This window comes from Bos indicus x Bos taurus, chromosome 15 (genome assembly GCF_003369695.1).
Source record: "Bos indicus x Bos taurus breed Angus x Brahman F1 hybrid chromosome 15, Bos_hybrid_MaternalHap_v2.0, whole genome shotgun sequence".
Lineage (NCBI taxonomy): Eukaryota > Metazoa > Chordata > Mammalia > Artiodactyla > Bovidae > Bos > Bos indicus x Bos taurus.
In genome coordinates this window covers 38,801,643-38,815,059 of record NC_040090.1, presented here as the reverse complement: position 1 = coordinate 38,815,059, position 13,417 = coordinate 38,801,643, and the positions used below count along the sequence as shown (strand labels likewise).

General features: G+C 42.5%; 1 protein-coding gene across 2 annotated transcripts in view; it reads right to left on the bottom strand.

Moving 5' to 3' along the window:
- Positions 1-10,753, bottom strand: part of SYT9 (synaptotagmin 9) — a 218,757-nt gene extending 208,004 nt beyond the window's left edge. Inside the window, exon 1 of one of the 2 annotated variants that reach the window (XM_027563174.1) lies at positions 10,339-10,753. In XM_027563174.1, coding sequence (XP_027418975.1) covers positions 10,339-10,483 — 145 coding nt within the window. In that variant the 5' untranslated portion in view covers positions 10,484-10,753. The remainder of the gene's footprint in view (positions 1-10,338) is intronic. The other variant, XM_027563175.1, reaches the window with a different exon arrangement.
- Between the last annotated feature and the right edge of the window lie 2,664 nt (positions 10,754-13,417).

Sequence of the window (13,417 nt, the reverse complement as noted above, 5' to 3'; positions counted from 1 at the left end):
AGTCCACCCAGACTCATGTCCATCGAGTCAGTGATGCCATCCAGCCATCTCATCCTCTGTTGTCCCCTTCTCCTCTCGCCCCCAATCCCTCAATCCCTCCCAGCATCAGAGTCTTTTCCAATGAGTCAACTCTTCGCATGAGGTGGCCAAAGTACTGGAGTTTCAGCTTCAACATCAGTCCTTCCAATGATCGCCCAGGACTGATCTCCTTTGGGATGGACTGGTTGGATCTCTTTGTAGTCCAAGGGACTCTCAAGAGTCTTCTCCAACACCACAGTTCAAAAGCATCAATTTTTATGCACTTAGCTTTCTTTATAGTCCAACTCTCACATCCATACATGACCACTGGAAAAACCATAGCCTTGACTAGACGAACCTTTGTTGGCAAAGTAATGTCTCTGCTTTTGAATATGCTATCTAGGTTGGTCATAACTTTCCTTCCAATGAGTAAGCGTCTTTTAATTTCATGGTTGCAGTCACCATCTGTAGTGATTTTGGAGCCCAGAAAAATAAAGTCTGACACTGTTTCCACTGTTTCCCCATCTATTTCCCATGAAGTGGTGGGACCGGATGCCATGATCTTCGTTTTCTGAATGTTGAGCTTTAAGCCAACTATTTCACTCTCCTCTTTCACTTTCATCAAGAGGCTTTTCAGTTCCTCTTCACTTTCAGGGGCAGTAATTATGTCTAATGTATTTTCGAACCAGTGACACCCAACCTAGTACCTGGCACTTCGTGTTAGTTGCTCAGTCATGTCCAACACTTTGCAACCCTATGGACTACAGCCCCGTCAGGCTCCTCTGTCCATGGGATTCTCCAGGCAAGAATACTGGAAGGAGTTGCCATTTCTTTCTCCAGGGGATCTACCAGACCTAGGGACAGAACCCAGCTCTTCTGCATTGCAGGAAGACTCCTTGCCATCTGAGCCACCAGGAAAGTCCACCTGGCACTTAAGAGGCACTCAATGGATGTTTTTTTTTTAATTTAACTTAATTAGAACAATGATCAGATCATGTGGCTACAGTCCTGGGGGAGATTGAACAGGGGGAAGGAAAAAGAGATTCAAGTTACATAACAATTTTTTTCATACCTCACATAAATAAAGGCACTTTGCATGGGAAGAATGTTACAAAGAATTTCCATTTCTTGATGGACTTATAACATTTTAAAAGGCAGTCTAGTGGAATGGATTGAGTATAGACAGACAACCTGAGTACACTGACTATACACTGCTTCTATAAGCTAATTTGACAGAATATTTATCATCCAACTAATGCAAATTGGTAAGAAATACATTAGGAGTCTCAAAACATATATTTATACATGGTAGAGAATAAGCACACAAAATCCACATAACAGAAAACATAAACTGGTTTAAAAAGACATTCACTACCAACAAAAAAAATTCAAGTTGAAACAACAACCAGGTAGGCACTCAAAACGTGTTGAATTAGCCACCTTTTGTTGCATTGTACCTCCCAATGGTAGTATACTGACTGTTGACAGGTAGCAGTGCTAACTGGCCTAGATATGCTGGAAAGCAATTGGAATCCATCGGTGATGATTAATTATTAAGAAATTTTCTTAAAAGAGAGTGGGATACTATAGATATAAAATATTATTTATAGAAAGGAAAAATCAGATGCTAGAAATAACCCCAAAGAAAGGTTAAGTAAAAAAAGACTTACCTACCTTTTGGAATATATGTATATATTCATGACAATAATTATATGATAATGATTGTTCATCACTGAAAAATGATAAAAATAGTAGTAACAATGTCTAATATTTACTGAGCACTTACTATGTGCCTGGTACTATGATAAGTATTTCACATGTGTTAAGAGATAGATACTAAGGTGGGGTTGCTATATTTAGCAAATAAAAATGTAAGATGCCCAATTTGATTTGAATCTCAGATAAACAATGGATACTTGCTATTTATATTAAATTCAAATTTGACTTTGAGTAATTTTGAACAATTTGAATACCTTGGCATCCTGTATTTTGCTTGGGTAATAGCACTCCACTTTATTCATGAGAAGACTAAGACACAGGGACTGAATAACTGTACAGGGTCATAGAGCTAATAAGTGGTGATAAAATGCTAAGTTTACAAAAAAGTAAAATAGTAAATTTTGTCTATGAATGATTACAGGCTTATCTCATTTTGTTGTGCTTCTCTTTATTGCACTTCACAGATACTGCATTTTTTAAAAAATAAATTGAAGGTTTGTGTCAACCTCACATCAAGCAAGCCTATCAGGCCATTTTTCCAACAACACTAGCTCACTTCATGTCTCTCTGTCATGTTTTGATAATTCTCCCAATATTTCATACTTTTTCATTATTATATTTGTTTTGGTGATCTTTGAGGTTACTACTGCAAAAAATATGACTCACTGGAGGCTGAGAAGATGGTTAGCATCTTTTAGCAATGAAATATTTTTAAATTATGTACTTTTTAAAGACATAGTGCTATTGTACACTGAAGAAATCACAGAATGGTGTAAACATAACTTTTATAGGTACTGAGAAACCAAAAAATTCATGTGACTCATTTTACTGTACTGATCTGGAATCAAACCCACATCATCACTCAGTTCAGTTGCTCAGTCATGTCCGACTCTTTGTGACCCCATGGACTGCAGCACACCAGGCTTCCCTGTCCATCACCAACTCCCGGAGCCTACTCAAACTCATGTCCATCGAGTCAGTGATGCCATCCAACCATCTCATTCTCTGTTGTCTCCTTTTCCTCCCGCCTTCAATCTTTCCCAGCATCAGGGTCTTTTCCAATGAGTCAGTTCTTCCCATCAGATGGCTAAAGTTTTGGAGCTTCAGCATCAGTCCTTCCAATGAATATTTAGGACTGATTTCCTTTAGGAGGGACTGGTTGGATCTCCTTGCAGTCCAAGGGACTGTCAAGAGTCTTCTCCAACACCACCGTCCAAAAGCATCAATTCTTTTGCACTCAGCTTTCTTTAGAGTCCAACTCTCACATCCATACATGACTACTGGAAAAACCATAGCTTGGACTAGAGGGACCTTTGTTGGCAAAGTAATGTCTCTGCTTTTTAATATGCTGTCTAGGTTGGTCAGAGCTTTTCTTCCAAGGAGCAAGTGTCTTTTAATTTCATGGCTGCAGTCACTATTTGCAGTGATTTTGGAACCCCAAAAAATAAAGTCTCTTCCTGTTTCCATTGTTTCCACATCTATTTGCCATGAAGGGATGGGAACAGATGCCATGATCTTTGTTTTCTGAATGTTGAGCTTTAAGCCAACTTTTTCACTATCCTCTTTCACTTTCATCAAGAGGCTCTTTAGTTCTTCTTTGCTTTCTGCCATAAGAGTGGTGTCATCTGCATATCTGAGGTTATTGATATTTCTCCCAGCAATCCTGATTCCAGCTTATGCTTCTTCCGGCCCGGCATTTCGCATGATGTACTCTGTATAGATGGTAAATAAGCAGGGTGACTATATACAGCCTTGATGTACTCCTTTCCTGATTTAGAACCAGTCTGTTGTTCCATGTCCAGTTCTAGCTGTTGCTTCTTGATTTGCATACAGGAGGCAGGTCAGGTGGTCTGGTATTCCCATCTCTTTAAGAATTTCCCACAGTTTGTTGTGATCCACACAGTCAAAGGCTTTGGCGTAGTCAATAAAGCAAAAGTAGACTTTTTCTGGAACTCTCTTGCTTTTTCGATGATCCAGCAGCTGAGGGAATCATGGACAGATGATACTACCACCACCAAATCCGTTTACTGAGCATTCACTTGAGCATTTACTCGGGGTGCTGTGCTGTAACAGCCCTCCACTCCCATTTTATACATGGATCGAATCTGGGTCTCCTGCATTGCAGGCAGATACCTTACCAACTGAACCACCAGGGAAGCCCCGAACAATGTGAAGAATTAAATATTTTGCTCAAGGTCATAAAACTAGTAAGGGCAGGACCAGATTCTGATTCCAAAGTTCTTGCTTATTCCACTTCGTCATCTTGATTTCCTGGGGGAGATTTTTTTTCTTTCGAATGCAGTTCTACCAGTGTTGGTATAAAAGTTGTTGTGTGATAAAATACATGCACGAGGAATATTTCAAGACCTGCAGAATCTAGCTGTTGGAGTTTGCCTTGGTTTAAAGCCGTACTTTGAGCCAGCCCAACGAAACACTTTAAGTGGTAAACATTTATGGCTCAAATGTGATTTCATTTAGAAAGCAGAAATACAGACTCCAGAGTTGTCTTTTGGAAAATGAGACTGCCCTCCCACTGGTGCCTCTCATTAAGCTCTTCTCTTTCCCTGGAACTTGTTAGTTTCCTCAAGTAAGTCACTTAGGAAGGGATTCTGATATATATATTTTTTTAAGCCAACCGTATGAGAAAGTCCACATACACACACTAACACGAAAGAGCCAGTATGCTTTTACAGTGAAAGCAATGCCCATATTCTATACATAACAGGGAATGTTAGGGTGATTTCCCTTAGGTGTCAGATTAACTTTTCCTTGAAAGTTTAGCCTACATAAAAAGTGTGTGCTTTTCATTGTTTACTCTGAAAGAGGTGGCTGGCCACAAAGCTGCCTATGATGCTTTTACCAGAATTTGCTTTTGTTTTTCCCTCTTGAAAATTACCTCATGACTAAAGCACTCACTGATCCATGTAGAGGAGTCCCACGGAGATGAAAACACACTTGTTTAAATAAAATATTTATGAAGAAGCCCTAAAATGTCACTGAAGTAAATGCAAATTAAATCTTCACAGATTGTGCATCCAATATGTCACTCATTCCTTATAAGACTCTCCAGTTCCTGATTGCAATTAACATTAATTTTTAAAAATTAATCCCATTGTGCATAATCACACCAATGTCTATTCATAAAAATTCAGTGTTTTAAGGCTGATTTTTCCGTTGACTTTCTTTGAAACTCTGAATTAAGGTCAATGTTTAATCTCAGTGATTATTTTGGAAATTTTTCATTATGAACTATATTTAATTATTATTTTACACGTACATCTTTTAATAAGTTACTTCACTCTAAATAAATGTAAGGTAACATTAATTAATGACAGTTCCACTTTCTGGCCTTTTAATAATTTGGACATGATTTTCTCAATTTGTTCTTTTTTTCCCCTACATTGAGTGAATATAATGGATTCTCATGATATTTTTAAAGAGTCCTCAAAATAAAAATTGGGGGTAATATTGTCAAAAGAAATTTAAGAATCAGTTAGTTGATTTGGGTGGTAACTGTACAAGGTAACAGTCAAAGTGCCTGCCTTGATACCATCTTTCCTAATTTTGCAAAAAAGAAATATGAATTGAGCTGGAATATCAATGGAAAACTAGTATCATGAATAAAAGAATTCATGACCAAGATACTGAGTGATGTCCGTCAACAGATGAAAGGATAAAGAAGATGTGGTGTGTATACACACACACACACACACACATACACACACAGAGTATGAAATACTACTCAGCCAGGAAAAAGAATGAAATAATGCCATTTGCCACAACATGGATGGACCTAGAGAATATTACACTAAGTAAAGTAAGTCAGAAAGAGAAAGACAAATATCATATGATATGATATCACATATAAGACAAATATCACTTATATGTGCAATCTTTTAGAAATTGTAAAAAGATACAAATGAACTTATTTACAAAACAGAAATTGACTCACAGACTCACACAGAAAATGAACTTATGGTAACTAAAGAGGGAGGAATAAATTAGGAGTTTGGGATTAACAGATACACACTATTATATGTAAAAATAAATAAACACAAGGACCTACTATATAGCCCAAGGAACTATAATCAATATAACAACTAAAATAGAAAAAAATTGGAAAAGAAGATATGTGTGTGTGTATAAAACTGAATCACTTTGCTACACACCTAAAACTAACTTAACATTCTAAATCAACTACATTTTAATTTTAAAAAGTAAAAGTAAAAATACTGAGGAAAATCTTTATAACTGCATAGAATTTAACCTACAATTAGAGATTAAATCCATTATAGAAAAACAGAATAGAGATAGGACATTTAAATGAAAAAAATAACCTAGGAAATTTTCATTGACAGTAACTCCTAGATACTTAGAATATGTGATGTGTTCACCTAGAAGCTACTCTGACTTAGACTTGACTCTCTTTTTCTTACAAAGAAACCCATGGCCCTGGGCTAGTTTAGCTCTCTGCACTTCAATTTATTCATATATACAATCTCTTTTAAAAATGATTCTCAAACTTTAATGTGCCTATGAATTACCTGAGGATCCTGTTGAGACACAGATTCACATCAGTAGGTCTGGAGGGGGGCCTGAAAGTCTGCATTTCTGACAAGCTCCCAGATGCTGCTGATGCTGCTGGTGCACAGCTGAACACGTTGAGCAGCAAGGTCTTAGAAGACGTTATGAGGATTAAATGAAATGACCTACATAAAGTGCTTGGCACAGATGTGGTTGGCACCCTTCAGAAGAACAGACTTACAAAGAAAATTATAAAATATAGTTAAAACCTAGAAATGAGTTGATTCAATCCTCTTTTTCTTTTCCAGATGTGGCAACAACAGGATGAGAAAAGTTACAATCACTACCCCATAACAGCCAAACGGAGAGGAGATGAATTCTTTTTTGACTGAAATAAGTATAATCAAGATCAATGAGTGGAAGTGAAACAGAGCTTTTCATTACATGCAAGAAAAGACCTTTTAGTAATAACTACTCTCCTAAAATCAACAGGCCCTCTTGAGGAGATAGAGTGTAGTCCCCAGTTACAAAGTATGAGCACTGACCAGCTGATAACATCAAAGAAGATGTTCATGCCTCAGGTCACTGTGGAACTAACTAAAAGATATTGCATATATAATAAGTACAAAAAATCTTTAGTGAACAAAAAATTTTAATAAAATAAAAACTTATTTTCCTTCCAACTCTGCTCCTCCTAAAGTCTTATAAGTAAATGGAGCTGCTTAGGTCAAAAAAGCCGTGGTGTCATCCTTAACTCCTCTTCTTTCACTTCTCACATCCATTCCATCAACAAATCTGACCACTGTATCTTCAAACTGTGCATACTATCCCCTTTGTCTGGATTACTAGAATAGCCTGCTAACAAGTTTCCCTATCTTTTTCCCTTGATCTTCAACAGTATTTTCTCAACACAGCAGTCAAAGGGTTGCCACTTCTCTGTTCAATCCCTTTTTATTCAGAGTAAAAACCAAAGCCATTATAATGGTTTAGAAGACCCTACATGATCTTCCCCCTCCATTAACCATTAATCATATTTCTTGACATTCTCTATCTTATTTGCTCTGTGCCAGCCACCCATGAACTCAACTATTCCTTGAATAACATCAAGGACACTTCTATCTCAGGACCTTTGCACTTCTTCTTCTCTCTGCTGTGAAGGCTATTTGCTGAAATTCACAAGTTAATGCCTGGCATTGCCAATATATGGAAACAACATAATGACACCTAATGGGATTCTAATTGCTCTCTATGGAAAAATGCTCACCCTCCGCTTAAAGACCCACACTTTACTTTCCATAGTTGGTACAGATGAAAGACTGGATGAGACACTCAAGTTTCAATTTATGACTTAGCCTTATTTTTTTTTTAATCACATTTTCACTAAATTCTCTCTTAATACCAAGTTAGGGAAGACTAGAGTTGTACTCCCACATCAGAGCACTGCAGTCACCTGGGCAAAGAATAACCTTTCTAATGGCCCACTGGTCTGTGACCCAGGCTTATCCCACCTCTGGAAAAATGAACAAACATACTACACGCAATGTCATTCAGCTATCCACAGGGAATTATATCTCTTTTTCCTTTCAAAGCCAAAGTTCCTCAGTTGAGCTTGAGAAAACCTAATTACCACTGGGTAGTCTGGGACAGACAATGGGCAGAAAAAACTGAAACATGGCATTCAAGTGGGCTCCTTTACAGAAAAGGAAGTCCCCCACTACAGAGATGACCTGCTCTAGGGACCCACGTACCAGCACTGCTGCTGTACGGAGTTGCTCTGGTTCCCCTACGCAGCAGCATGGGTACCATTCACAGCTTTGGGCAGTGCAGCTACTCCGACCACTCAGCGTTTAAGGCTCAGAAATGAAAGGAACTCTTGACTTGGACAACCAAACAGCTTTAAAGGGATGGAGATAAATGCATTTGATGTAAGAATTAATGTGGGTAAAGAGAGAAAGGTGGGGAGTGAAGAGAGATTCTGGCCTGAGCTGAAGGGCCCTGGAAGAGGGTGTACCTTGGATAGGGGCTTCAGTCTCAGTTCCTCTGATCTTGCACTCACAGTCCCCCTCCCCCGCCTACCTCATCAACAGGCTACTTCCTGACCATAAACCAAAGATCCAGAGGGTCACTGGGCTACCTCAAAACTGCTATACCCTAGTTTGAGATAACAGAGCAGTGCTTTCAGGAACTCAAAGAATAGTATGGCATACTCTATATCACTGGCTATTTCTCAGCCAAGGAATCAGACATGACTTTTGTAAGGGCTTCTGAGTGCAGGGGCTGAGGAAAAAACCTAAGAACATGGGATCTAGCTTGTAGATTAAAAGGAGCAGAGGCACAAAAATCAGACAAAAAGATATGGCATGTTAAACATTCAACTCAGCGAGAGGCCTCATCTGTCTTCTCTGGTGAACCCACAGAGGACTGCTTATGCGTGCTAACGATGGGGACTCCTGGCACAGGCACAGGCAAAGACGTGACACGTTTCAACACTTAACACTAGCTTTGGATGAAGCAAGCAAGATAATTTCCTTGTTTCTCCTGCTAAGGAAAGAAGTTTTCCTCCAATGAGGACATCATCCCAGGCCCCCTGTTCCTGAATCAAGTGCTGTCATTTCCTGTCTGCAGTCTGGGTAGCACATCAGTCCAGCAAGGAGCCACACAAAAGCTGGGCATTAAACCCCTGGGGAAATGATATGCAATCAACAGCATTTCTTGACTTAATTCTCCACTTTGAAGTAACACATTAGTGACCATCCCATACACTTAATTAATATAACCACAGGCAAGGGGAAACAATAATCTATTTTTTTTTAAAGCCTTTGAGTAGAGAAAATCTGATATAAACTTTTAATAGATAACTTCTCTTCATCCCACAGACCTATCTTGGATATATTATCAAGGAAATGCTATTTAAGTCAGGCTCAGAGTAGACCTCTTTATGAAGCAAATAATTCTCTAACTTACCCTTGGGTAAATGGATTTTTATGTAATGGATTGGCTTAAAATGAGGAAAATTCATACTAGATAATTTGCACACCAATAGCTCAAGTATTTTATACACAGGAATATTAGGGGAAACACCATTTTCTTACTCCATCTTTAACAACCCAACTACATTATACTTTCTTTTTTTTTTTTTTAGTACTGAGGTCGAGAGACTATTTGAGAAAATTACTCCTCAAGGTGAGAAGAATCTCAAGTAAATATTTGTAAGGAATGTGTTTTCCAATAACCGGCAGTGGATGAGAAGATGCGAGAGACCCAGGACCGTTGCGGAAAAGCAAACGGCTCCACTAAAACTTCCTCTTCCAACCTTAATTGGTCAAAGGCCAAAATAAATGAACTTTCCAAAGTTAGGAGCTTCTAAACTTTCATTAAGAATAACTGTAGGTGCACAAGGCATGACCCGTGAGCCCCTCGACTTCCGTGTGCCCGGCAGCGGGAGCTGGGCGAGCCGGGCGCCCAGGCCCAGGCCGCCTCCACGAGGAGAGACCTGGAGGAACGGGTTCAGGCCCGGCTGCCCGGGACCTGGAACTCCCAGCCCCCGGCCCAGCGTCGGCTCCCGCCCCGCCCTTCTTACCCCAGACAGAAAAGGAAATAGACGCTCCGGGGGGAGGGTGAGAGGCGCCCGGTGGGATTCAGCCACAGCCCAGGGCCGTCCCCAACTCCCAACTTCCCAGAGTTTCCTCTGGCCTCGTCCCCCTTCCCTAGACTCGCGAGGCCGCCGCGGCCTCTCCTCGCCCGGAGCGCAGAGCCGGGGAAGTGGCGCGCAGGGTTCCGAGCTCGGGAGCCGCCCCCAGGAGCCCCGGTGACCCGAGCGCAGGTGACGGGCGTGGTCCCTCCAACCTCGCAACAACCCACCCGGACTCGGCCTCCACGCAGCAGCTTCCGCCGGGGTTCCCGCCCGGGTCCAGCATCAGGCCACGGTGCGCTGGTTCCTGGTCCCCTCCCCTAGCTGGGTGGTCACCCGCCCTCCTCCTTCCAGTCCGCCTCGCTCCCCTGCTTCAGGCCCTGGCGCGGCCCCAACTCCCAGTCCAGGGCCCTGGGGTCGCGCCGGGCAGCGGCGGCGGCACTCACCTGGGTCGCGGAGCCGGGGTCTGGTGCGGTCCCGCAGGTGGTAGATGAAATCCTGGCAGCTGTCGTGCTCCAGGGCCCCGCGGGCACAGAGCTCGGCCAGCAGCTGCAGCGCCTGGTGACAGAGCGCGTCCCTGGCCCCGGGCATCGCCCCCCCGCATCCTCGGACCGAGCAGGGCAGGCGGGCGCGGGAGACAACCCTCCGCCTGCCAGCTCAGAGCCGCCGCCTCCGGGCCGTCCGCGCTCGCCGCCAGGGATCCGCGGAGAAACCGCCCGAGCCCCAGCCCCAGTCGGCCCGGCCTCCCACCGGTTGCATGCAGCTCTCGGCCAGCCGGTCGGTCGGGCTTTCTCTCTCTCCCGCCTGGCCCCTCCGTCCCTCCCCCGGCACCGAGGAGAGGCGGCGCCGCACAGCCCAGCGCGCCTCTCTCCTAGCGCTCCGCCCGCCACTCGCGGCCGCCGGGGGGCGGGGCGGGTCAGGGGTGCGTGCCGCGGGGTAGGATCCGGGCGGCCCCGGCCTGGGCGCCTGAGAGGGGCGGGGGCGCTCGCGGGCTCCTAGAGGAGCGCGGGACTCGGTTCGGGACCTCGCGCTCAGAGCGACCGCGCCCAGGTTTGGAGCTTGTAAGCGAGTGCGCGCTCCGTCCCGAGGCAAACCCACACCTTCTCCCATCGCCCCTCGCCGCGGGAATCCAAAGCACGTTCCTGGATGCTTTGCGCGAAAAGGTGAAGTGTGAACCACACCTGCCCCATCTGGAGAATGGAGTCCCGGCTTTGAACTTGAAAAGCACCGTCTGGGCATAAACCATGGGCCTACGGATGCTAGAAGCCCAAATGCGGGGTTTGGGGCCGAGATTCACCAACAAAGGAGACATTTCTTAAGCGCAGGACCTTTTCGGACCACCTTGGTGATTCGAAAAAGGTGAAGGCTCTCAAAGCAGAAATAAGGGGAAATAAATGGCTCCTGAGAAAGACGCTGGGACTTAGCTACAGCTTCAAAGGTCCTGGTCGGTTTTCTAAGCAACTGAATTGATATCTGAGGATTGCCAATGATTCTCCAGCACCCACCGAGGAAGACTATCAGAGAATCTGGGATGTTTGGGAGGGAACACAGGGCACCTCTCATACACCAACCTCTTCAACCTTTCAGGCAATAAACCTAGAAATAACCAGGGGATACTGAGCTCTGTGTGTGTGTGTCTGTGAGATAGAGAGGTCTTTTAGCTATATAATCTAACTCCCTTGAATACTGAGCTCCTGTGTGTGTGACAAGTCTTTGGCTACATAATCTCATTTAACTCCCTTGATAGCCCAACAAAGTCTGCATAACTATTACGCTTATTTTTACCAATGACAAACCTGAGACTCAGGAAGTTAGCACCTGCCCAAGTTCATACATGGGGAGGCAGGGTAATCTTGACCTTCTTTTTCTTTGCCTTTACTTAACACTAGTGTCCTACTCTAAAGAAGAGTAGAATCTGTACAACTGATACTCTCAGCCATAAGGCTGTGCTGTTGCTAGAGTATCTCATAGCAAATCAAACTGTGCAGAAAGGTAGTTCAGGATGCCACAGTGTTCACCCAGTAGACAAGCTTTTGAATACTACTGCACATGGTGCTTGGGGCCTCAAGGACCTTACATTAGAATGAAGAAAATGCAGGGTTGTAAAGGTAAAGCTAACTTCAGAGAGTTGTGAAAAGACAAGTAGACTCTGCCTTAGGAAAATTAATAGGGAAAATAAATTCACTGAGAGAGTCAGCCCTCGGAGGAGGTAGAGCAGAAACTGGTCTTTAAAAAGAGGGAACTCCTAGAGACAGACGTAGGAGGGAGGATGTGGATGCTAAAGTTGGTGTAGTAATGGTGAGGAAGAGCATGCATTAAAACGTGGAAAAATAACACTGATGTGACTGTGTCAGAGAGGATCTGAAAGTAGTAAATTCAGTTAAGAAATTACTTTGATAAGCCATGCAAGATATCCAAGGGCCTAGATCAGGCCAAAGGCATTGGCTGATTGCCAGGCACATCCAAATTCGAAAAATATTTTAGGTATGAATCAACAAGATTGCAACCAATGGAATGAGAAAGAATGAAAGCTATAGACATTCCAAAAACTGACCTAGGTCATACACTGTGAGCACCTGGTGACATTTAGAATTATAAGCCCAGAGTTTTAGGAGAGGGAGACTTTGACCATATAAAAGGATGGCCATCAACCATAAAAAGGTAGAAACTGAGTTGCCACTTTGGATGGATTCTTCCAGGAAAGAAGAACTGAAAAATGGGAGAGAGCTTTACCATTCAAAATGTGGCTTGACAAGGATGAGATTGAAAGTAGCAATCAGAGAAGAGGAAAATCTGACAGAGGGGAGTCATGGGCCAAAACAAAGGGCACGATCAACAGCATCAACTATCAACAGAATTGGAAGCAAAAAAACTAAGATGTGTCTTTCAGATACAGCAAGCAGTAAGAGAGTCATGATTTTTTTAAATTAATTATTGCAGTATAGTTGCTTTACAATGTTGTGTTAGTTTCTGCTGTACAGCAAAGCAAATCATTTATAAGTATACATATGTTCCTTCTTTTTTGGATTTTTCTTCCCATTTTGGTCACCACAGAACACTGAGTAGGTTTCCCTGTGCTATACAGTAGGTTTTCATTAGTCATCTATTTTGTATATAGTAGTGCATATATGTTAATCCCAATCTCCCAATTCCTCTCTCCCCTCCACCGCCCTGCTCCTCCCTTGGTATCCATACATTTGTCCTTTATGTCTGTAAGACAGTCATGATTTAGAGAGACTAGTTACTGTGCAACCAACTCAACGCAAGTTACTTAACATTTTTGTACCTAGATTTTTCATCAGATGAAACTAATATGAGCATCACTGAATAAAGATTACATAAAATGCTTGGAATAGTTGCCAACACACAGTACAGACTCAATTAGTATATGATTTTGTTGTTGGAAGTGTTGTGCTAAACACACTTTCTGAATTTATTACAACACTGCTAAGTGATGGATGTTTTTATTTCCTATTTTACAGGTAAAGAAAGTAAAATCAAGTGGTTGAGTAATTTTCCCAAGGA